This window comes from Chinchilla lanigera, unplaced genomic scaffold (genome assembly GCF_000276665.1).
Source record: "Chinchilla lanigera isolate Chin_1 unplaced genomic scaffold, ChiLan1.0 scaffold00077, whole genome shotgun sequence".
Lineage (NCBI taxonomy): Eukaryota > Metazoa > Chordata > Mammalia > Rodentia > Chinchillidae > Chinchilla > Chinchilla lanigera.
In genome coordinates this window covers 5103275-5125867 of record NW_004955478.1, presented here as the reverse complement: position 1 = coordinate 5125867, position 22593 = coordinate 5103275, and the positions used below count along the sequence as shown (strand labels likewise).

The window sequence follows — 22593 nt, the reverse complement described above, 5'->3', positions numbered from 1 at the left end:
GACAGTGCTTCCAGGAACAGCTGATTGGGAGATGGTGACTTACACTACTGATGATTCTGTTCTGATTTGCAAGTGGATTCTTCCAAATTCACGTGATCAAGGTTTTGTTGAGATGGGAAGGAGCTTAAAAATGTATTCGCTAGTGAGAACCTTGAGCACAGATGGTTTAGATTATAAGATGAAGACACATTTGCATGCACAGCCATTGGAAAGAGGGCAGCAAAGTAACAGCTGTGCGGTGCCCAATGCGCCTAGCTAAAAAGTTGGCCAGAGGCAAGTGCAGAACTCTCTAGAAAGACTCCCAGTCAGAGCAAAACACCAAGTCTGAAAGCCTGGTAAATGTCTTATACACTGGGAATATTATGGTTATATTTCTTAATCATTGTAGTACAATATTTCTTTTCTCATGAAGTGTTCCTCTATTCAATAACTTTTTCGCTACTTTATAGTTGAAATAAACTGCTTATTTACTCATTATTAAGAGACATGTATCTGCTATCACTTTATGCTTCTTAATTTATTTGGAACCACAAGAAACTTTGGCTTTTTTATAAAACTGTGCATAATTCCACATTAGTGTGGTTTTACAAGTTCAGGAATGACTTACTCTGAATTATGTTTTCAAATTTTGTGCAAACTGCATTAACTATTATATTCTTTTTCTCCCAAGCCAACAGAAGAAAAACCCTAGTTGTGTCACAGGTGCCATTCAAGGGGCACATCAGCTGTCAGGTCCTTTTCCTCAGCCCAAAGAGCCCATAACATATGAAGCCTTTTACACTTTATTTTTCTCTATTACATTTACATTTTAAATCAACTTAGCCTAGAACCTTCTCCCCTTTAAGGAATGTGGTAGACTGTCATTGTTCTTGTAAAGTTTATTGTGTCATTGATATTTTTCTTCTGGGAAGCATCATTCTTTTTTCCAAAACCAACGCAAAGCACTCTGAAAGTCAGGAATGGGGAAGCTCTGCAGCTCTCTGCAGCTCTGCAGCAAGCTGACTCACATATTCCTAAAGGCAGACTTAACAGAGAAAAGAATTGTCTTTGCAGTGATGGCATAAGTTAACACAGCAAAGCTAAGGGATGAGGAATCATTTTACAGAATAAACAGCGTAAGTGTTCAACTTGAACTTTGTTTTATATTTTTGACATACTATTGGACACTGCATTCTTCAGTTATCTTGCGGATTTCTCGGGGATAAACTAAAAGTTGCAATTATGTATATGTTGGGGGGGTGTCAAATTTAATGTTTTTTTTTTTTTAATAAAGAGACCATAACTTAAAAGAAAGTTGCCCCCAGATTGTACTGATCAGGGAGTTGTGGTCATTTTTACAAAAGCTTCATGTCAAATTTTGTGGTTGGAGCTCTAATAACATAATTATTTTAGAATGTAAAACCAGGAAAAGTTACCAATACAAACCATCATTTTCCTTTCATGTGATACACTTTTTTGAAAGTGAAATATTACTTGATTACCTTTACACTGATTTTCGATAGATAATAAAAGTAATTTCAAAACTACTTTCTCTGATTAACCTTAAAAAGATCACATTTTACATTTAAACTATGAGTGAATTTTTAAGTGCTATTTTTTGAAATGCCAATGTAATTTGAATTCTGTTTTGATAGTATTGATAAAATGTGGTAGATTTAATAGTTTTTCACCATATGAAAGACTATGGAGGAAAGATCAGATCTGATTATGTTGCACTGTCCTCTTTGAAGATAACACTTAGGCAGATTTCCCTCATGCTGACTGTCTTGGTTACTTTTCTCTCACTGGGACAAAGTACCCGACACCCAAAATTAAGGAAGGAAAGGCTTATTTAGCTTACAGTTTGTGGAGGTTTCAGCCTGTACTTGGCTGGCTCCAAGGCAGAGTGGCACATGGCAGCGGGCAAGAATTCATGGAGGCGGAAGACAGCAAAAGCAGCAAGAGCAAAAAGGGAGGAGCAGCAAACAAGCCTCTTTTTCTCCCTTATATTGTATGCAAACTACCCGCCCCAGGGCAGGTGTAGCACTCTCACCTACAATCCCAGCATTGGACCATGGATCAATCATAAACTCTAGAAGCCCGCCCCATGACTGCATGAGGCTTTGAGGGGACACCCAGACACAAACCATGGGCCTGACTTTTTAATTGCCTCCCACCTGTTGGATTCTCGGCAGCCTTCTTAGCTTCCTCCTCCTCTGCCTGGTCTGAGGTGTGGGCATCAAAGGGAAGTTTAGAGAACTCTTCACATGAGGAAATGTCCCATGTGCAGCTGTCTGGGGGGCTGGGCCCTCTCCAGACCCACCTTTGCAGCTGTCTTCAGGACAGGCCACCGGAACAGAACACTCTAGGCTGGGGAGCTGTAAGCATCACGCCTTTGCTCGCAGTTCTGGAGACTGGGACTTCCAAGATCAAGGCACTGGCAGGTGCCGTGTCTGGTGAGGCCTGATTCCTGGCCCACAAATGGCTGTCTTTCACACTGTCCTCACAGTGGAAGAAGCAAGGGACCTCATTCAGGCCTCTTTTCTAAGGGCGCTAATCCTATTCCTGAGGGCTCTGGCTTCCATAGCTTGCACTTCTTCACCTTAGCACAGTGGGGTTAAGGATTTCACCCTATGAATTTGGGGGATAGAAGGATTCAGACCATCACAGTGGGTTCTGCGTGAAGGCCTAGCAGCTCCTTTAACCCAGCATGGCAAAGCCATTCTTCCCCTATAACTTCTGACTCACCATAGACTGCTCTGTCTGCTTTCCAGGCATTCAGTGTCAAAGCCTCACGGTATTTCTGAGCCCCTCTTTTCCCTAAACTCACACTAGTTATTCTCCCAACTCCGCCCTTCTCCACAGCCACTACCCTCACTCAAGGCCTTATTACATTTGAACTTCACTTTGGCAGCAGCCCCGTTCCTTAACCCCTCGACTTCACGGCTCAGAATTAGCTCTTCAAAATTCAAGGGAAAAGCACAATGGGAGGTGCAGAGAACCAAATGCTGCTGGGAACTGAGGGGAATATTCACTGCTGGCTTCGGCGTCTAGGAGGTAACACGTCACCAGTGAGTGCAGGGGAGTACGACCGGTGCTGCGAGACACAGAGGAGGACGTGGGAAGCTGACTGTGGGTACTTTCAGGTGTGCTGGTGAAGGGAGGCGAGAGGCAGCCAGGAGGTAGGGAACGGTTTTTTATTTAAGGCAAGGGAAGTGCGTGCACATCTCCTTTTTTTTCTTTTTTCTTTATTTTTCTTGTCTGTAGCAGAAACCAGACAACGTATTATTATCAGTAATAATAATTATATATGTGCGTATGTGCAAGATAGCTACAGATATTTAGAAGATACATTTGTATATTCTGTATTTTAGAGTGCACAATAACATTTATATAAATGTGCCGTGTTAAGAACAGCCAGGAGCCCTGATGATTGAAGTCCATGTCCTCAGGGAAGAGGCTCAGATATTTATGAGTTCCTTCCATAACCATGAAGGCAGAGACACCTGTGCAGCAGGCACCGAGCTGGATGGCACCAGGCTTGCGAAGATGACAGGAGCCAGCTCTGAGCTGCAGTTGTTCTGATCCTCACACAGACATGTAAATTAATTCTCCCCAACACCAGGTGGACAAAAGCCCAGAGGAATCTTAGCGGTGACACAGGTCAAGGGGATGACACTGTTGAGCTGAGTAGAAGGGATGGAGGGAAAAAACAGAAACCCCGTCCAGAATGAGAAAGAGGAAGCATGGAATAGCCAGGCATATTCCATCTGAGGTAAGAGGAATGTTAAAATTCCAGTCCACCGCCTTAGTGCTGGTCATGTGGATCTGAGCGAGCTGCGTATCCACACGGAGCTGGATGGTCTCTAACGTAATGGAAATAGTAACTGCTGCACAGAATTGCAGCGAGGGTTAAAAATAAAATCCAATCCATCTCCCACTGTTAGTGGTAGTAACAACCGCATGTGCACACCAAGGCTCCTACCATGCCTGCTGACAGTGGTCCTTGTGTACCTTGCTGAGAAGTTGGAGCTACATCTCAGGGATACCGGAGAGTGGCGTAAGCGTTTCTGGCGGAGGGCGGGGAGAGAATAACATGATTAGATTTACATCTAAGAAGCTCACTCTGCGGACAATATGCAAGTGGAGCAGAGAACAGGAAAAAGCAGGAACAGAAAAACATGCATAAATATCCTTCCTGATACCCTCTTCATTCGTCTCCCCAATTATTCCAGGAAGAAAGCGAAAGCCCTACTTCTTGGTAGCATCCTTTATGCTACTGGATCAATAAGCATAGGATCAACTGCGCTCATCTATTGGAAACATACCAAGGCACCAGAATTGGAGACACATGAAGAATGAAAGAGATTTTCAAGTTCATTCTCAGGCCTGGTCAAATTGCAGATGTATAAGCAGGTTAAATATCAAAAGAGACACTGCAGCATTTCAGATCCTTCTCAAATCACCTTACTTTTTAAATTAGAAGTTCTTAGCCTGAGGTCTGTCTATGGATGAGCTTCAGGTTATCTATGGACTCCTGAAAATCAGAGGAAAAATATAAGCCTATGTTTTCTTCCCTTTTGGGGAAGTGACCACATACATTTTATCAGATGCACTGAGAGATTTAGAACCTTGAAAAGATTCAGAATTGTTCTCTCTCTCTGTCTCTTTCATACACACACACACACACACACACACACACACATACATAGGAGAGACTGGCCTTGCATTGAGAGAATTTTTAATGGATACTGACTTAGACGATAAGTCTGAACTCTAGGCCCTTATCCTGTGTCTCTACTTGGGTATTTCAAACTTAGACCCCAGGCTGAGTCCTGGCACTTCTCCCAGAACACCTGCCTCATCTCGCCACATGCCAAATGCAGTCTTTGAGATGCTCAGATCAAACTGTGTGCGGCCGTCCTTCCTCATGCCCTGCATTCACTCCGTCGGGACTGTCATTTGTATCTTCACCCCGACCTGGCAGTTCTCCCACCGCCTGCCACCGTCACCCAGTTGTCCATCACGCTCTTTCCAGTGGGTTGCAGTGGCTTCTAACGTGCCTCCCTCCATCTGCCTGGCCCCATTTCAGTCTGCACCAAAGCGGTACCTGCTCCCAGTCCTTCAAGAGCATCCCCATGTGCCTCTGAGTACAACCTAAAGTTCTTAACTGACTTGTGATACTCTAAGTGGCCTGATATGACTTTGGCCCTGCTGCATCCCAGACTCCGCTTGCTGTCTGCTCCCTCACCATCTGGGCCTCCGTAGTCCTACAGGGTGTTTACATGTGCAGCATCTGTGCCTGGGAGGGTCTCCCGCAGACGTCCGTGCGGCCCTATTTCCTTCCTGGTCTTTGTTCACTTAGGCCTTCTCGGGGCATCTGTTTAAAACTGCGGCACCTCTCCCCACACAGCTCCAGAATTTCCCTTTCTCTACTTTAGTTTTCTTCTGCGCTTATCACTGATTATGTTATCCTAACTGTTTACTTATTGCCTCTTCTCCTGAGTGTGGGAGTTTGTATGTGCTATACCGAGAGTACCTATTGCAACTTGCCGGGAATCCAGTAACACTGACTGTATGAATTTTATTTTGAGAGTTTATTTGGCATCATTGCTGCTGTCTTCTCATGTGTCCTGCTCACCATAAGTTTTCATTTATTATTTCTATAATTACACGGGATTATTTGAATAAATCCTGCAGTTTTCTAGTTCACTTTTTACATAAAATAGTAATTGATGGAATAATAATTCTTGATCTTTATGGCCTCTAAACTCCCTTATATTAACCCAAATTCTGTTTCCAACAGCTATTTGGTGACCAAAAGTTCATTTCAGTCCACTTCTTACAAAGTCTCCAAATTCTACACCGTCCTCTTTGTCTTAGTGAGATTCCTTTAAGATTCCTGTAATTTAATAATTTTGTAATTTTGAAAAATGCCGTATTGGTCAGATACTATAATTCCTATTTGTCACAACATGTTTTAGAGTATAAGTGTGCCTCGCAGATGTACTAGTAGGGCGGTTTTAATTAGAAATAGCTTTATGCTTTATTACATGGTTGTGGTTCTGTGCTGGGAAAATAAAAGACCTTTGTAATATGTATTGATATATGCTAATTTGTCTGCTTTATAAGTTTGAATTTTTTATCCTAGATATTCCTAAGGCAGAAAGAATCTGGGCCTAACTCACAAAAGCATAGATTTGTTTGCCCAAACTCTTTGAAACAACATTAATAAACTGGAGATCTGAGGCCTTTTTAATACTAGTTCATGTGGTGAAACTACTTTTTTCAAGTGCGCTAATTTTTTAATGTTACTGTGTTTATTTTGTCTGTTTCAGGTTTTACAAGATGAACTAGAAACCCGCTCTAATCAAGTGCGAAGTGTAGAGAAAAAATTACAACACAAAGAACTGGAGTCGCAGGAACAGGTATGCCCCGCTTCCCTCTGTGGTTTGTTTGTTTTCTTCTGTAGGTCAAGGAGCTTATGTATTCCCTGTGTCGGCTAGGGTCCTTTGGCCGCAAGTAACAGAACATCTTGCCATGGTTGGCATAAACAGTGAAAGAACACATTACCTCGCAGAATAAGAAGCTGGAGGCAGAGCAGGCTATGTCTCTGGCCCTGACAGTCTAGTGGCTCTACCCCTGTGCTGTCTTTGTTCTGAAAGGAATGCAAGATGGCTACGGAAGTGCCAGGTACTATCCAGCAGCTGAAAGGCATCTCCTTCCAGAGAGTAAAGAGGCTTTTCCTAAAGGCACCATACTCACTTCCTTTCAGATCTTGTTTGCCAGGACATGCTCAGCCTGGCATGCCCGATCCCTGGCAAGAGAATACAGAGTACCAAAACTAGCATGGGCCAATCAGGATCCTGTTGGTGATAGAATTAGGTACAGAAGGAAACCTAGAATAAATAAGAGAGGAAACGCATATAGGAAATGTACCCAACAGTGTCTGCTATGTCATCATCTGAAAATAAATGGACATTATTCAACTTAGAGGCATAAGTCATAATTTCTTTTGAATTCAAATCTTCTCCCCTTTCTTTCCATTCTGTTAATAAAATAAATGTAACATAAACCAGGATAATGTGGCAATAACAATAGTTAATGTTCTATTTTATTTTCACATGACAGGATTATTTTCACTCAACGCTTCTGGTCATAATGAATTATACCAAGGGGTAATTTTTGACAACTTAAAGGAAAAAGTCCACAGTGTGTCAATAGAAAACATGATTCTTTGTGAAACCTCTCACAGATGTCTTTTCCTCAGCCCTTGGGTATAGCATCCCTAACCTTCTTCTAAGTTCCACTGAGCTGTTATATGAAGGAATCAGCAGATGTTTAAATTTTGGTTGTCTCATAGTAAAACTTAGTACAAGAATATCAGGTTAGGTCATTTTTACTTTTTAGAAAGAGTAAACACTGAACTATGGTTGGTAAGGAGGGGCTGGAGATGTTCCTTCATCTCTGGACATGTTTACACTCAAGTTCCCATGGAGGGATTATACAAGAATGGCAGAAGTCTGCCAGGTGTGGTAGTGCACACCTATAATCCCAGCACTCTGGGAGGCTGAGGCAGGAGGATTTCAAATTCGAGCTTAACAGTTCAGTGACTTACTGAGGCCCTGTCTCAGAATTTTAAAAATTTTAAAATGGATAGGGATGTAGCTCAGTGTGAAGGCCTTAGGTTCAATCCCTAAAACTGTAAAATGGCAAAAGTAAGACCAGACAGATGCTGAGTGTTAATACTTATTGAATTATGCAGTTTACAAATATTTTGTCCCATTCTGTAGCTTGGTATTTTTCAGCTTGTCTGTCTTTCCTTTTATGGATCATACTGTTGGTATGAAGTCAAAGAACTTTTTGCATCACACTGCGTTCTAAATTTTCTCCTCTTTTTTCAAAGTTTTATACTTTTATGATTTACACTAAATGTATGATCCATACTGAGTTAATTTTTATATAAAGATGTGACTTTAAGAAACTCACTGAATTGACTTCACTTCCTATAATTCCTTCCTACTCTCCAATATGTACCCTGTATAGTATATTTCACATGTATATAATTTGCATACACATATATACATATATATATATTATATAGTATTGGTGTCATATAGTTAGTAATAAAGTAGCAAAGTAGAAATACTGGGATGAAAAAACTAATAACCATGCTTTATCACATGCCTGTGAGATGACACTGTACAAGAAATGTTATGCATATTATTCACTGAATCCTCACAGTAATCATACAAGGTCAGTACTGAACCCCAGAATGGTTACATAACTCGCCCAAGACTACACAGCCAGTAAGTAGTGGAGATGTATCAGACCCAAGTTTATCTGAATTCCCAGCCTTTACTCCTTTCACGACAAGTTGAAGGTATATTCCTAGTTAATAAAACAAACTTGTGGCAGTAATGGAGAAAGTGAGCTTATTAAGGACGACAGGATGACAGGAAAACAAACACTGCTCCAAATGCCTGCCTGGTACGGTAGCAAATGCCGCAGACCTTCCACAGGCAGCAGAGCAAGGAGCAGAGGAAATGAAGGCACAGCAGATTTGGCCACAGATGAAAACATCTCCTTAGGAGCGTGGTGTTGTGCGGTCAAAGCAGCCGTAGGTCTCGTTGTCACCAAAGCTCAGCCCAGCCCCAGTCCCGTCGAGGACACTTGTGACTCAAAGAAGGAAAAAAGGCAAGCTTCTTAAAAGCGGGAAGCAGGGCTCCCCGGAGGCCGGGGGCTTCTCCTGTTTGTGGTAAAATATGACTTCAGGTAAAACTTTGTTGACATCACTGTAATTCATGGCAAAACTTCACACAGAAAATTCCATAATATATTGAAAGTAGGGAAATGAAGAAATCCCAAATGAACAATAGGGAAGGATTCAGGAACTACTTTCAATCTTTTTTTATTGACTTCTTTTTGATCATCAAAGTTGCTTTCATCTTTGTAGTGACAATAGCTTTTTAGAATATTTCTTACTCTAATTCCTGATATCTCCTATTAGGCTACAGTTTACCGAAGAAATGTCAGGAAATACCCATGGGTAAAGCTGACGATTTCATAATCTTTGCAACCATGAGATGCTGGGTTCTTTCCACAAAATCCTGGGGTGGAGGCAGGAAAAAAAAAATGCCAGTTCTTTCAACAAAACTGAGTAGCAAATAATAAACTCCTAATAAGTACTATTCATCTATAGCTAAATTAACTTCATCTTATTTATCTAAATTTGACCTGTACTGTCTTTCAGTTTCTGATACTAATAGAAGCAGTCAAAAATAATTAGGATTATTGTCATCAGCTTTATTTAGTTTTCTATTCTAGTAGAGGAGATTGAATTTGGGGTCTTGCACAAGCTAGGTAAGCACCGTACCCCTGAACTACAATCCTAGCCCTTTCAATTTTTTATTTTGATCCAAGGCCTTAGTAAGCTGCTCAGGATGACCTCCAGTTTGATCCTCCTGCCTCATCCTGAGTAGCTTGGATTACAGGCATGTATCACTGTACCCAGCCTGTCATGGGCATTTTTTTAGGACTTACTTATATATGAACTTACTGATCTCTAAAGTGCTGATGTTGTTGTGTTATGACTTTCCTTCTTGTTGTATGTCAAAGCAGCTGCAGTGCCGGTAGCTAGCATCACATCAGCCAATCAACAACTGAAAGGTGCGCAGAACAGCTACTAAGAGCTTTCTTTTCTTTGTTTTCAACCAAATGTTATTACCCTGATACTGCTTGCATAAAGGATCAAAATTGAAACTGGCAGAATTACAAAGGACAATTTCCTAGGCTGCTTTTTTTAACTTGCTGGCTTAAAAAAGTTTAAAGTGTTTCTGGTTTTCATTTAGGAAAAATTCCTGTGTTTTGATTCTACAAAAACAAAAAATGAATGAGGCATTTTAAAAGTTATGTTTTTAATTAAAAACAAAAGACTGCTTCTCATCAGGTCTTGATGGGTGGTATCCTTGCTGCCCACCATTTGCCATAGACTCTCCTGTCTCCTCGCTGTGGCAGATCAGCAAGCAGAGCCCCCAGAGCAGGCGTGCTCGGCAGCGTGTCCAAAGGAAGCTCTGATCCTTGCGCAGATTCACAAGGAAGCAGAATTCCAACAGAAGAGCTTTCTAAGTTAGCCTTACAAATCCATGCTCTTGCCTTTAATCCAGAAATAGTAATGAAACTCACCATTATTTTTATCCATGCCAGAAGTTAATAATTTCTAATTCCAGATAGGATCTGAGCAAGAATCCCATAATTTCAGCAAAGGGCAGGGGATGAGAGCTCTGCTCAAACTTCCTCGTTGTGGAAGGAAACTGAGCTACCAGAAAAGGATGTGATGTCTCTGACATACAGCACATTAGTGACAGACCTGGGGCAGCACTGATGATCCACTCCCTCCCAGGATGATATTTTCCATTGTGTTAAAGCATGACGTAAGATAGATAAATGCCGTTGGGCTTGGTGGCACACACCTGTAATCCCAGTACTCAGGAGGCTGAGACAGGAGGCTCACCATGAGTGTGAAGCCAACCTGGGCTACATAGTGAGTTCAAGGCCAGCCTGGACTACATAGCAAGACCCCTATCTCAAAAAACAAAAAGCAACAACAGCAGCAAAATAGATAGATGGTACCTACCATTCACATTCAGGAAACACTGGTATGGGCACAACTAAAATAACTAAAATTCACTTTGGGGAGCAAACAATGATTTATTATTCACAAGGAGACTAGATAATTTGGTCTGAAAATTACAGAAAAGACAAAGAAGAAATAATGTTTATTTGGTATTCTTCATACTGTGTAAAGCATGAGTTTACCCCAAAGACAGTCAACAGCGCCAGCTTCTAACCTACCATAAGGTGGATATTGACATACACATAATAAACATTCTTAGACATTTTTTTCATCCCTGTGCGCCTAAGAAATCAGCTTAAAGAGGACCGTTTATTTGGGCTCACAGGTTCGGTCCATGATCACCCAGCTCCAAGGCAGAAACATCACAGGGACGGGCCTGGCGGAGGACAGCTGCTCATCGCAGGCAGCCAGGAAGCAGAGAGAGGGACAGAGCCAGCGAGGAAAGGGTTAGGGAGCAGATACTGCTTTCACAGGCGTCCCATAGGGACCTGCTTCCCCCAGCCCTCCCCCAGCCTCTAGTAAATCACCAAGGGGTTAAGTCGTTGGTGAGGCAGTGGCTCAGGAGCCAGTTGCTTTTCTGGGCTGCTTCTGATCACTGCTATGTTAAAGTTGAAACCCTCAGTACATTTGGGGCACGCTTCATATTTAAATCCCTGTTTCACACATAAAACCCTGGCTTCAAGATGACTGTCTCAAATTTTGAAAATATGAATAGCTTGTAGATTGGTTTGTTTCCTGCTCACGGGCCCTGGCCGAGGACAATGCATTAAGCCAGGCGTGGTGGTGCGTACTTATAATCCCAGCTACTCTGGAGGCTGAGGCAGGAAGATCACCAAGTTTGAGGCCAGCCTGAACAACCTAGCCAGACCCTGTCTCAAAATTTAAAAAAAAAAAAAAGAGGTCTGCGGATAGAACTCAGGGGCAGTGCCCTTACGTAGCTTGTGCCAGAGCATGGGTTAAATCACATGCATACGTGTGCAGACTGTTTCATTAAAATCTCATGGTCTCTATTGAAATATTGTTGCCTTTTCACTTTGTTTCATAACTGATTACACTGGTCATTCCATTTCTCCATGAAATACTTTATTATTTAAAATGAATTAGTGAAAAAAAAATAAAGATCTCCTAATAAAAATACTGTGCTGAACATTTCATAGGAGACTCAATCCTTTTTTACTAAATATTTCATTCTTTTGGTGGGGTATTGTGCTAGACAGTGCTAGGTACCAAGAAAAAGCAATGATGTGTAAGTTATTGCTTCTCCCTTCAAGAATTTTGCAGTATAGCAAAGTAGAGGAGGCAGGTATAAAACATAGACCCCAGGCACAGAGTTAAAGGCAGTTATTTTCCTACTAAATGGCCCAGAGGTTCAGAATCACCAGCTATGAAAAGAACACAAGCTTTGGTGCCATCCTCCACCTGCCAGGACCCTGTAGAGGTGGGGGTAGGAGGCAAGCGGGTTGTTAGCCAGGAAATAGCTGGGCTCCGACCACCCCGAGCGTGGCCTGCACTGGGCTTATGTGGAGTTGTTTCCAGAGCTTGAGGCACTCAGAGGACCAGGTCCTTCCCTGTGGGTCAAAGGCACCTTCACAGCCTTTCCTGGGAAACTCCCGGGCTCCCACCTCGTCCTGCTGCCTTGCGCTGCGGGAGCATGGTGGGCTCTGGCTTTGTGGCCAGCACTCTTTGCGGTCATCTGGCTTAGCTCTGAATCATGTCTGCTGTGTCCAGCCATTAAAGATCTGGGCTGCGTAGGTACAAGTAACTATGAATTAGGTCTAAAATATATAGCTAAAAGCTGGTCACACTTTAACATTTCAATCACATTTTGTAGCAGGGAACTTTATGTTTAAGGCCTGGGACATCAGTTGAATTCAGGAGATAATCTAGTGACTGAAGCTAGTCTCAGTGGTCGCTGTGTGTTTAGGGGTTGAGGCTGGAGTGGAGGTTGTCTCTGAGACCCCTATCAAAAAGCAGGGAGAAGAAACAGGAGAGGCTTCAAGAACTAGTGTGATCCAGTGGGGAAAGCACTGCTGGTTCCAAGCACACCCTTGTCCCTATTTATCACATGATTTGGGGGAAGTCACTTAACCTTTCTGGGTATCAGGTTCCTAATAAGTAAATTGTTAGTAGTAGTATCTTCCCAAGGGCTCTGGAGAACATCAAAAAGCATATTGTGAGTAGAAATACTTTAACAACTCTAAAGCATGCAGCTGCAGTACAGTTATGGTTGTTCGTACCAGAGGAGACCCCTGAGCCAGGCATTAAGAGGAATGACATTCCAGTTAGGAAGCAGAACAAGGGGCTGTGAAGCAGAACTTGCTCAGACCTGTTTGGGGAATACAGAGTAATGTCTTGGCCAAGGGGTAATATTACTGAAAAGGAAAACAAGACTAGAAAGTTAGTTTTTTTGTTGTTTGTTTTTCTTCCGGTACCAGGAATTGAACTCACGACCTTGTGCTTGCCAGGCAGGTGCTTTTGCCACAGAGCTAAATCCCCAGCCCCTAGAAAGTTAGTTTCATTCATTTTGTCCATTTAAACAAAAAATGCTTTGTGAATGAGTGTCTGCTAAGCACTGCAGTATGTGATAGGACAATTGGTGGCCAGTCTTAAGTGGCTCAGAAGTTCATTCATTCATCAGAAAACAGTTGTCATCAGTTGAAGGTAACTCTGTGTACTGCTATTTCGTGGCTGGGGCTATGCTCTACAAAAACTAACCAGCTGGTAAACAAGAGTTGTTGAGTCCCACTCAGTGGTTCTAGCACTAAAATTTATATCACTAGTCCCGAAAGAAATACAGAAGACTTGAACTGGATGTCATAAAAGAGGGTAGGGAGAAAATGGCTCGATGTGAAGACTTACTTGAAAGGGAAAAAGTCACTGGACATGCAGATTTGAAGGGCAAAAGAAAGAAACGTCAAAAATAATACTCAGTTTTTGAATTAATAATCCGGTGTGTAATGGATGCTTCTATTACTATTTCTTGGATGCTTTAGCGAGGATACTATTGGGACACTCATTTGGAGAGACACAGTTAAAATCTGAACCTGAACTTAAGCCAGAGGCCCATCAGAAGCCCACAATGGTGACTACGGTGACCGTGACGAGCACTAGGACAGAAGAGGGGCCGTTGGCCAGTGTGAATTCAAGTGGCCAGAGAAACCAATAAGAGATACGGAGGGGATTTAGAAGGGATAGGCTAGAAGATAAGAGCAGAGTGGGGATAATTTACTGTTATGAAAACCAGAGAGTCCGCCATTAGACCTGGCGCTCCTTAGGATAAGGAGCCTGTCATTTTGCGGTATCCACCAGCACTTGGTGAGTTGAGGTGTTTTCTGAAGGCTTTGTGGTCTTGAGCTCCATCCATCACATGACCCTACCCACACCCACCCCTTTGCCAGCTGTGCTCTCTCAGTACTTTCTGTGGCCCTCCCTTGGTTTTCCTACAGGGGTGGGACACTGAGCTAGGATTGTGTTGTGTTTATATTTCTGTCTCAACACTTAGCCTCATACCCTGCGCATGATTCTCAGTGAATAAATAGGAATAAAGAGGGAGAGATGGCTGGGAGGAGGAAGGCGGTGGGGGGAGATTAATATCATCACATGCTCTAGGGAGTTTGAGGATGAAAGGTTCCAAAAGCCACCGAACTTGGGTAGTGATTACAGGCCTTTGGTATTGGGTCTCCTACACATATTCGAAGAGGGGTTAAAAATATGCTTTTTTGAAGTGTATCCTTGTCTAGACATTCGTAAAAATAGACACTACAGATATTTTGTTATCATTTTCATCTGGCAGGGTCGTTCACAGCTTCTCGTGGCTTCTCTGCAGCCCACAGCTATTTCCCATACCTTATGACACAAAAAGGTTTGTCGGCCAGGGAGAGCTACGAGAAGGCAAGATGCCAGAACCCTGCCCGTGCAGCCCACCTCTTTGCTCACATCTGAAATGGCAGATTTTCCTTCCAAGTCTCTCTTGCAAGACACCCTCAAAAAGCCAAAAGAGAAAGGACATCCAAAAGGTCCTCTACTTTCTCTACAGATAAACTGCCCGCTCGGTTGATTCTTTCCCAGCATCCTTGGCTCTAAGAGTAAAATTTTGTCCTTTCAGTATGAGTAGCTTTTGGGTAATTTTGGACATATTCCGGAAGTGCCTTTGTTCCTATTTATTACACCATTACAGCTACTATCATTTTTATTCCCAAAGAATTTATTTGCCTCCCATAATACACAGTGATCTATCGGGTAGTAACAGGGATATTAGGAGAACCAAAATCGATATATTTAAAGCTTTCATTGGATACCACTGCTTATCTTTAAACCATCTCAGTCATCACCAAGGGTAACCAACAAATCTATAGAGTCACAGGCTGCCTTAAAAAAGATCATGCTGTCAAGACAGAAAGTCAATTAAGCAATAATCATGACAATTGTTAAAAGGAAAGCTTGGTCTTCTGTGGATTTCCAAGCCTTTAATTTCCATTTTCCATAATGGATTTTAAAACTTCACAGTCTTGGCTGCTGGGGGCCAACTCATCTGTAGTGAAATCTATTTAAAAGTACTAACAACTTAAAACTATGTTTTATCCCAAAGCACATTGTGAAAACAGGAATAATAATTGCAACAGAAATATAATGCAAAGACTTTTATTGACTTTTCGTGTTTAATGGTTATTATTCTGGCTTGTTTCACGCAATTTTAATAACCACAGTTTATTTACAAAATTCAGACTAATTCTTCTGTTCCCATGCCAACAAAATACATTTGTTCCCAGACAGCTGGTCTGATGTATCATTCTAAGACTTGAGTTGTTACAAGGGATAGAACCACATTTACTTTTGGCCACATCTTATTGTCTGTGAGCGTTGGAATACTTGCCTCTGTTTTCTGAAAATGACACTTGAGCTATAATGTCAGGGACAATATATTTTTATTAAAATACGTGTCCAATGATATGTTCCTTTTAACTCCGTCTGGTAGATTTTAGTAGCAGAGCAAGTCAAGCATGTGCTCCCAAAACTCTCACTAAAAATTCTACACAATGGTCACACTATTTTTAAGGAAAAATAAAAACACTCATCTGATGTGAATGTGCCCTGCCTTTCATCACTGCTTTCCTGAGATTCCCTTTGTTTTTAAAGGCACTGGCCTGCTCGTGCTGGGGAGAGGAGGAGGCGGGATCCCTGATGTGCTTGCTGCATGTTTTTAATCCTGTGCTTTGCTGACATATCAAATCCAAGTGTCAGCAAAGCACCCGCTGCATCATTGCAGCTGTTTTTCCATAAAGCATTTTCTACATTGCTGAAGTCGTTCTCCATCCTCAGAGTGAACGCTGGGGGAGGGTGAAGACTGGGGGAGGGCGCCCGGATTACTCAGGGCTGAGCAGTTCAAAGTCAAGCTGTTCCTGCCCAGGGCTGGGCCTCTTTCGGTTCTCTCATGAAGTAACATGACAATATATTCTCACTTCTTTTGGTTTAATTTTTAAAGATCGTTTGGGCTTTCATGTTGGCCTTTTTTGTTGTTATTCTGGGGATTGAACCCAAGGCCTTTACACTGAGTTATAGCCCCAGCCCTTTATTTTCAGACAGGGTCTTCATAAGTCCCCAAATTGCCCAGTCTGGGCTCAGCTTCCCAGAGAACTGGGATAACTGGAATGTGCCACCATACCAGGCTACGGAATTTTGGCTTTCTTATAAATTATTTTTAATCTCCAAATGATGGAAGTCCAATGATTTTACTCCAGACTAGTACATTATGAAGGCTTTTACAAAATAAAGCAGAAACAGAAACTTCCACATACCAATAAAATTAACAACAACAAAGCGACAAAAACTTTAAATCAAGTTGTGTCCTCTTCCACCTTTTTAAACTGATGAGCAGGACGAATTATCAAGCATTAACCTGGGTAATCAAATAGAGTCTCCCAGGAAGATGAAAATGAAAATATCTGCCTGAGCGGCATTCTATCAAGGCTTGCTTTTCTGGCAGCTACTGAGCACTGAATTCATGGAATTGAGTGAACAGCTGGAAAGAGGAAGTGAAAGCAGAGATAAACACTGAGATGGTAAAAGAGGGTGGGGTAAGTCAGCATGGTGACAAGGGAGAAATGTTTGATGGCTACTTACTGTGCTTGGCACGTTCAGAAAAGAACATCACGCATTCTAAGATGCCACTTATTTGCAGTTTCTTTTTTAACAGTAGTCTAGCCAGAAAAGATCTCCTTTTTTTTGGAAAAAAGGCCATTTTGGGGCTGGGGATTTAGCTCAGCGGCAAAAGCACCTGCCTGGCAAGCGCAAGGTCGTGAGTTCGGTTTCTGGTACCAGAGAAAAACCAAAAAAAAGAAAATTTTTTTAAAAAAAAGGAAAAAAGGCCATTTTGAGGTAGAAGCAGTTGAAATTGATTATTGGCAAACACATGGCCAAGTAGAGATATTTTCAAGGCACATATATGAGTCAGTACACTAGAACTAGAGAAGTGATTTTTTAATACAATGAACAATTCAGAAGTTATAAAGGCCATTTGAATCTATTGTCCATGTAGATAACCTGTTGATTTTTATAATTAAAAAGCATAGGTCAGGTAGCGACCTACAGATGTTTAACTATTACTACAGATGTTTAAATACAAAGGATAACTTATTAAAATAAACGAAATCAGGGGCTGGAGATTTAGTTCAGTGGCACAGTGCCTGCCTGGCAAGCTCAAGGTCATGAGTTCAATTTCCAGTACTGGAAAACCAAAAAAATAAATAAATAAATAAAAATAAAATAAATGAAATAAGTAGAACCAGTGAATTTGCATTATTAAAATTTCAAGATTTAGACCTATTTTGAATTAGATAATGTAATAGCTCTCCATGTTCAGACATGATGTGGAAAATTTGCTTAGCCTTTAGGAGCTTCTTGTATTATAATAAAGGAAAACATTCTAAAGATCATTTCTGGCTCTTCGTGTAAGATTCATAGATTCATTCAGAAAAGAAAGGGAGATGTGGGAATTAGAGAACACTCTGGCAGGAGATTTCTAGGTTTTGACTATTAAGAAGAAAGGGAAGAATTTGCAACTGGATGGTACTGACCCTGGCAAATTTGTATGTGGAGCTTTTAACGGCACAGGTAGGCAGCCAGGTGTGGTCAGACGGGCACAGGTGTCAGGCTCAGGTGCTTACAGAGGCAATGATGGGGACCCAGACCTGGCATCCTGGCAGGACCAGAGCAGCAGTTTATTGTTCTTCCCTTCTCTTTAGATTTTACTTCAGTGAATGCCTCTGAGTAAACAGTGGGGAAAAAAATCAAACAACTAGGCTGAAGGATCCCAAATACAGTATTCCACTCAGCACATGAGATGCTGAAGTTCTGTGTGACTGGGTAAGGAGAGGAAGTAAATGGGATGGTACATCAGAACGCGCCATAATGATCAAAGCACAGCCCAGAGTTCTCACTTTGTAAACTTGTAAGTGACACTGTCAACCTTCGGTTTATCAGATATGCACCGAACACCTGCTTTGTAGCCTGGGTATATGTTGATTAACAAACCCAATAAGAATCTTTGCCCTCGTGGAAGTTTAGTGGCAGGTTGTTCATTGTCTTTCACATTTCTATATAAATTTTAGAGTCATCTTGTCAATGTTTAATGTGTCGTGGAGTCCATGAATATTGAGTATCCCTCTCCTTTAAGCATTCTTTAATGGCTTATGTTGTAAACTTTCTGGGCTGTGAGGGTACCATTGACGTCTAGGTTAGATTATTCCTAGGCATTTGACATAGTTGATGCTATTTTAAATGGTATTTTAAAAATTCTATTTTCTCAGTGTGTTGTAGGTGCATAGAAATACTATTGGCTTTGTATAGATTCTTTTGTTTTTTTGGTTTTTTCTGGTACCGAGAATCGAACTCACGACCTCGAGCTTGCCAGGCAGGCGCTGTGCTGCTGAGCTAAACACCCAGCCCCTGTATAGATTCTTTTTATCACATTAAGGAAGTCTCTTTCTGTTCTTATCAAGTCTTTTCTTCTTTTGTAAATCACAAATGGATACTGAATTTTCTTAAATATCTTTCCTTCACATCTGAAATAATCATATGAATTTTGTTCCTTAACCAACTAATTCACAGGTCAGCTTTCTGTTATTGAATTGGCCTTATGTAATATGAATTTTGTCCTTTTTACAGCTAGTGAAATAAAACTCAATTGACCACCATGTGTGGTGGAATGCACCTGTAATCCCAGCCCTCAGGAGGCTGGGGTAGAACTATTACCGAAAGTTCAAGGTCAGCTTGTAGTACATAGTGTGTTCTAACCAACCTGAACTGCAGAGCAAAACCCTGTCTAGAAAAAAACAAAAGTTGATCATAGCATCCTATCTTTTAAAAATTTTCCTATTTTTAGTTAGATTTTGGTTCACTAGTGTTTAGTATTTTTTACTTCTGTGTTTATGTGTGAGATTGTCTATAATTTTCTTTTCTTGTCATTCTCATTAGATTATTTTGGTTTGAAAGTTTGTTGGCTTCATAAAACAAAAAAATTATTTTCTAAAGAATTTGTGTAATATTGCTATTATTTCTTCCTTTAAAATATGTAGTAAAATCTGAATGAGGCCATGTGGGCCTAGAATGTTCTATGTTGGAAGATTTTTAGTACTTTAGTGATTGTGGTATTCAGATTTTCTACAGTACTTTTACCTAACTTTCTCTCTGTTCTCAGGTTTGGAGCTATAACTGTATAAAAAATTTTATAATTCTGTTCCCTTGTCTATGTTTATTCTGAATATTTTCTTTTTGCTTAGCTCCTACTTCATTAATTCTCTCCTTAACTATGTCTAATCTGCTATTAAACCATACTGAATTTTGGTTGTTACATTTTCTAGAGCTAGAATTTCTATTTAGTTATTTTTAAATTTCTTATTCTGTTCCAAATTATTTTCTAAATTCTGTTGAACATAGATCTTGGTTATTTTAAAGTCTAGTATTGCTAGCCATTATCTGAAATTGATATGGGTCTTTTTTGTTGTCTTTTTTTTCTCTTGGCTTTTGGCCATATTGCCTTGCTTTTTTGTGATCCAAGCTATTTTTTATTAAGTGCCATGTATTTTATATGAAAATTTATAGAATGATTTAAAACCTAGGATAGTATTAATTCCTTCCAGAATTTACATTTGTTTCTAGGTAAGCAGGGAGTGACACTTGCTATCTTTTTTTTTTGATACCGGGAATTGAACTCATGACCTCAGGCTTGCCAGGCAAGCGCTTAAGCCACTGAGCTACACCCCCGGCCCCAACACTTGGTATCTTGAATAAGCTTAATTCAAGGATTGAGATGATTTGAAACTAAACTTCATTTCTGGAGAGAACTCTTCTATTTCCAATTCACTCCTTCTCCCAGAATATAACCCTTTGTAATACACCCAAACCAGAGAGCTTTTACCAGATATGCCCCTTTAGTGAGCCTGGACTACAATTTATATCTCTAAGTGATCCTTCAACTGCTCAGCCTCTCACCAGTGACTCCAGAACTGGCAAAGGTCACTGCATAAAAATTTCCCTAAATGCCAGGCCTGCAAGTTCTCCTGGTTTCCAACATCTACAGCAGCTTAACCCCATATCCCTTCCTGTATTGTTAGTCCCCTAACGTTCTGAAGCAAACTCGGGAAAGGATTACCTAAATTTCTATTACTGAAAGTGAGACTCTAGCATTTGCATTTCCCTGAATTTCCTGATCATATTTGCTGCTAATTTTCCCTTAATTTTTTTTCTAATTTGCTCTATAGAAGTCTTAAAAATACATTCTGTACCTTGATAAGTTGTTAGTTAAGTTTCAGATACTTCCTCTCTGTTGATTATCTTTTAATTTTGTATTCAACATTTTTAATTTTTGAAATTTTTTTTTGGCTTACAAGCTGTTGAGGAAGGCTCTCTCTAACCTAAGATTGTGAAATCTATTATCTTCCTCTTATAGTACTTTTAAGAGGTTTGTCTCGTAATGTGGCTCTTTAATCTACCTCAACTTTATCTATGTGATGTGAGATAAGGATTGTAATAGAACAGCTCCTGAAGTGGTCAGTAGTCTAGTCCCTGGAATCTGGGAGCATGAAAATTACATGTGCAGATGTAATTAAGGTTATTAATGTGACCTTAAAAGAGTACCCCAGATTGTCCAATTGATGGGCCTAATCCAAACGCTGACCACTGAAAGGCCCCGAATGTTCTGTGGATCCAGAAGACAAAGGAGATGTGGCAGAAGGAGGGACCAGAAAGAGTCAAAGCATGAGAAGGGACCATGCATGAGAAAGAACTGTTGCTCTTAAAGAGGGAGGGCAGAATACTGAGAAAGCAGACAGTCTTAAGGAACTAAAGGGGAATGGCAGCTGACAACCAGCAGGGAAAGGGAGACCTCACCCTATAGCTCTGTGGAACTGAATCCTGCCAGAAACCCAGGTGAACTTGGGAGTGAATCCTCTACCTGGGAGATCAGGCCATTGATACCCTGATCTTGAGCTTGTGATAGCCAGAGCAGAGGAGCAGCTGAGCCTATCAAACCACTGACATACAGCAGACAACTTGTGTTTTTTTAAGCTCCCAACTTGGGGTCATTTGTTATAGCAGTGTTAGAAAACTAATATTTTCTGGCTAAGGTATACTTTCCCCATTTTAATAAATTGCTGCCTTTGTCAGTAATCAAATTTTCTTTATATATGTCAATCCATTTGGGACTGTCCTTTCATATTCATCGGTTTCCTCTGCCAATACTAGCCATATTATGTTGTCTTGAGAGCACAAATTCTGGTTCCGTATTGCCTGGATGCAGATCCCCACTCTGCCAGTTCCACTTACTTGCTGTAGAACTTCGAGCAAGTCACTTTACTTAATTTGCCTCAGTTTCTGTATCATGCAAGTGGGTTAATAATAATACCTACCTTATAAAGTTAAGACTAAATCAGTTCTTACAACTAAAACCTTTAGAAGAGTACTAACGCATAGTAAATACCTGTTGGGGGAGGCTTCTCTCATCATTGTCTTATTCTTTATTTTTTTCCTGGTACTTAAAATGGAACCCAGGGCCTTCTGTATACAAGGCAAGTGCTCTACCACTGAGGTTACACCCCTGCCTTAGTTATTCTGAAGCATTCTCTCTTTCATAGAAATCTTATTCTAAGCTTATGCAGTTCCTTTTTTAAAATCCCACTAACTGGCTAAGGTTGCATTGAATTTATAAATTAGTCTCAGAATAAGGGGCGTGTTTGCCATCATCTCACCAGGCACTTTGCATGTCTTTCTTCGCATTTCATTAGGTCTTTTTCTGTGTTTTTCAGTAAAATTGAAATTTATTTTCATATGGATGTGCTGTACATTTCTTATGAAATTCATTTCCAGTTTTATTACAGTATTTGTTTCCTTCAACAAATACTCCAGGACTTTCCTTATATTTTTTTTAAACAGGTATTGCTGATGTCTAGGAAAGAATCCAGATATTTTGTATATCTAGCTAGCCAGAACTAGTACCAACACTGGTTCTAATAATTCTCCACTTTATTTCTTAAATTTTCTAGGTAGCCAATTGCATCATTCCTAAATTGAGATGATGTCTGTGTCTTCCTTTCCTCCTTCCCCCCGTATGTCTCAGTTCACAGCCTGGACCTATAGCGCAGTAGGAGTCGTAGCAGTGAAACACATGCCCTCGTCTGCTACCCACCTTAAACAGGAGTGTTTATGGTTCACAGGAGTGTTTTCCTTTCTGAGCATTTCTGAGAGCTGCCCTTTGCTGCTTTTAGATACATTGCCTTTATCATAGTTACCTGTAGACATTTTCCCTCACTTCTGCTGGGTCAGGATTTCTTTGAAGGCAGATAATATAGTAAGTCAACTTTCACCACACGGGAGAGAACCATTCGCCTCCAGTCGGGACAGGGCACTGTATGCGCAGCACCCTCCAGCATGTGCACATAGAAGAATCTTCCCCTGCACTTTATCTTTTCACGGTCTCACAGCGC

The 22593-nt window shown here is 40.9% G+C and overlaps 1 protein-coding gene across 5 annotated transcripts in view; it reads left to right on the top strand.

Moving 5' to 3' along the window:
• Window positions 1-22593, top strand: part of Cep112 (centrosomal protein 112kDa) — a 517700-nt gene that overhangs the window by 457757 nt on the left and 37350 nt on the right. For all 5 annotated transcript variants that reach the window (XM_005402141.2, XM_005402139.2, XM_013503230.1 and 2 more), the window contains one exon: window positions 6318-6407. In XM_005402141.2, the coding sequence (XP_005402198.1) occupies window positions 6318-6407 (90 nt within the window). The remainder of the gene's footprint in view (window positions 1-6317; window positions 6408-22593) is intronic.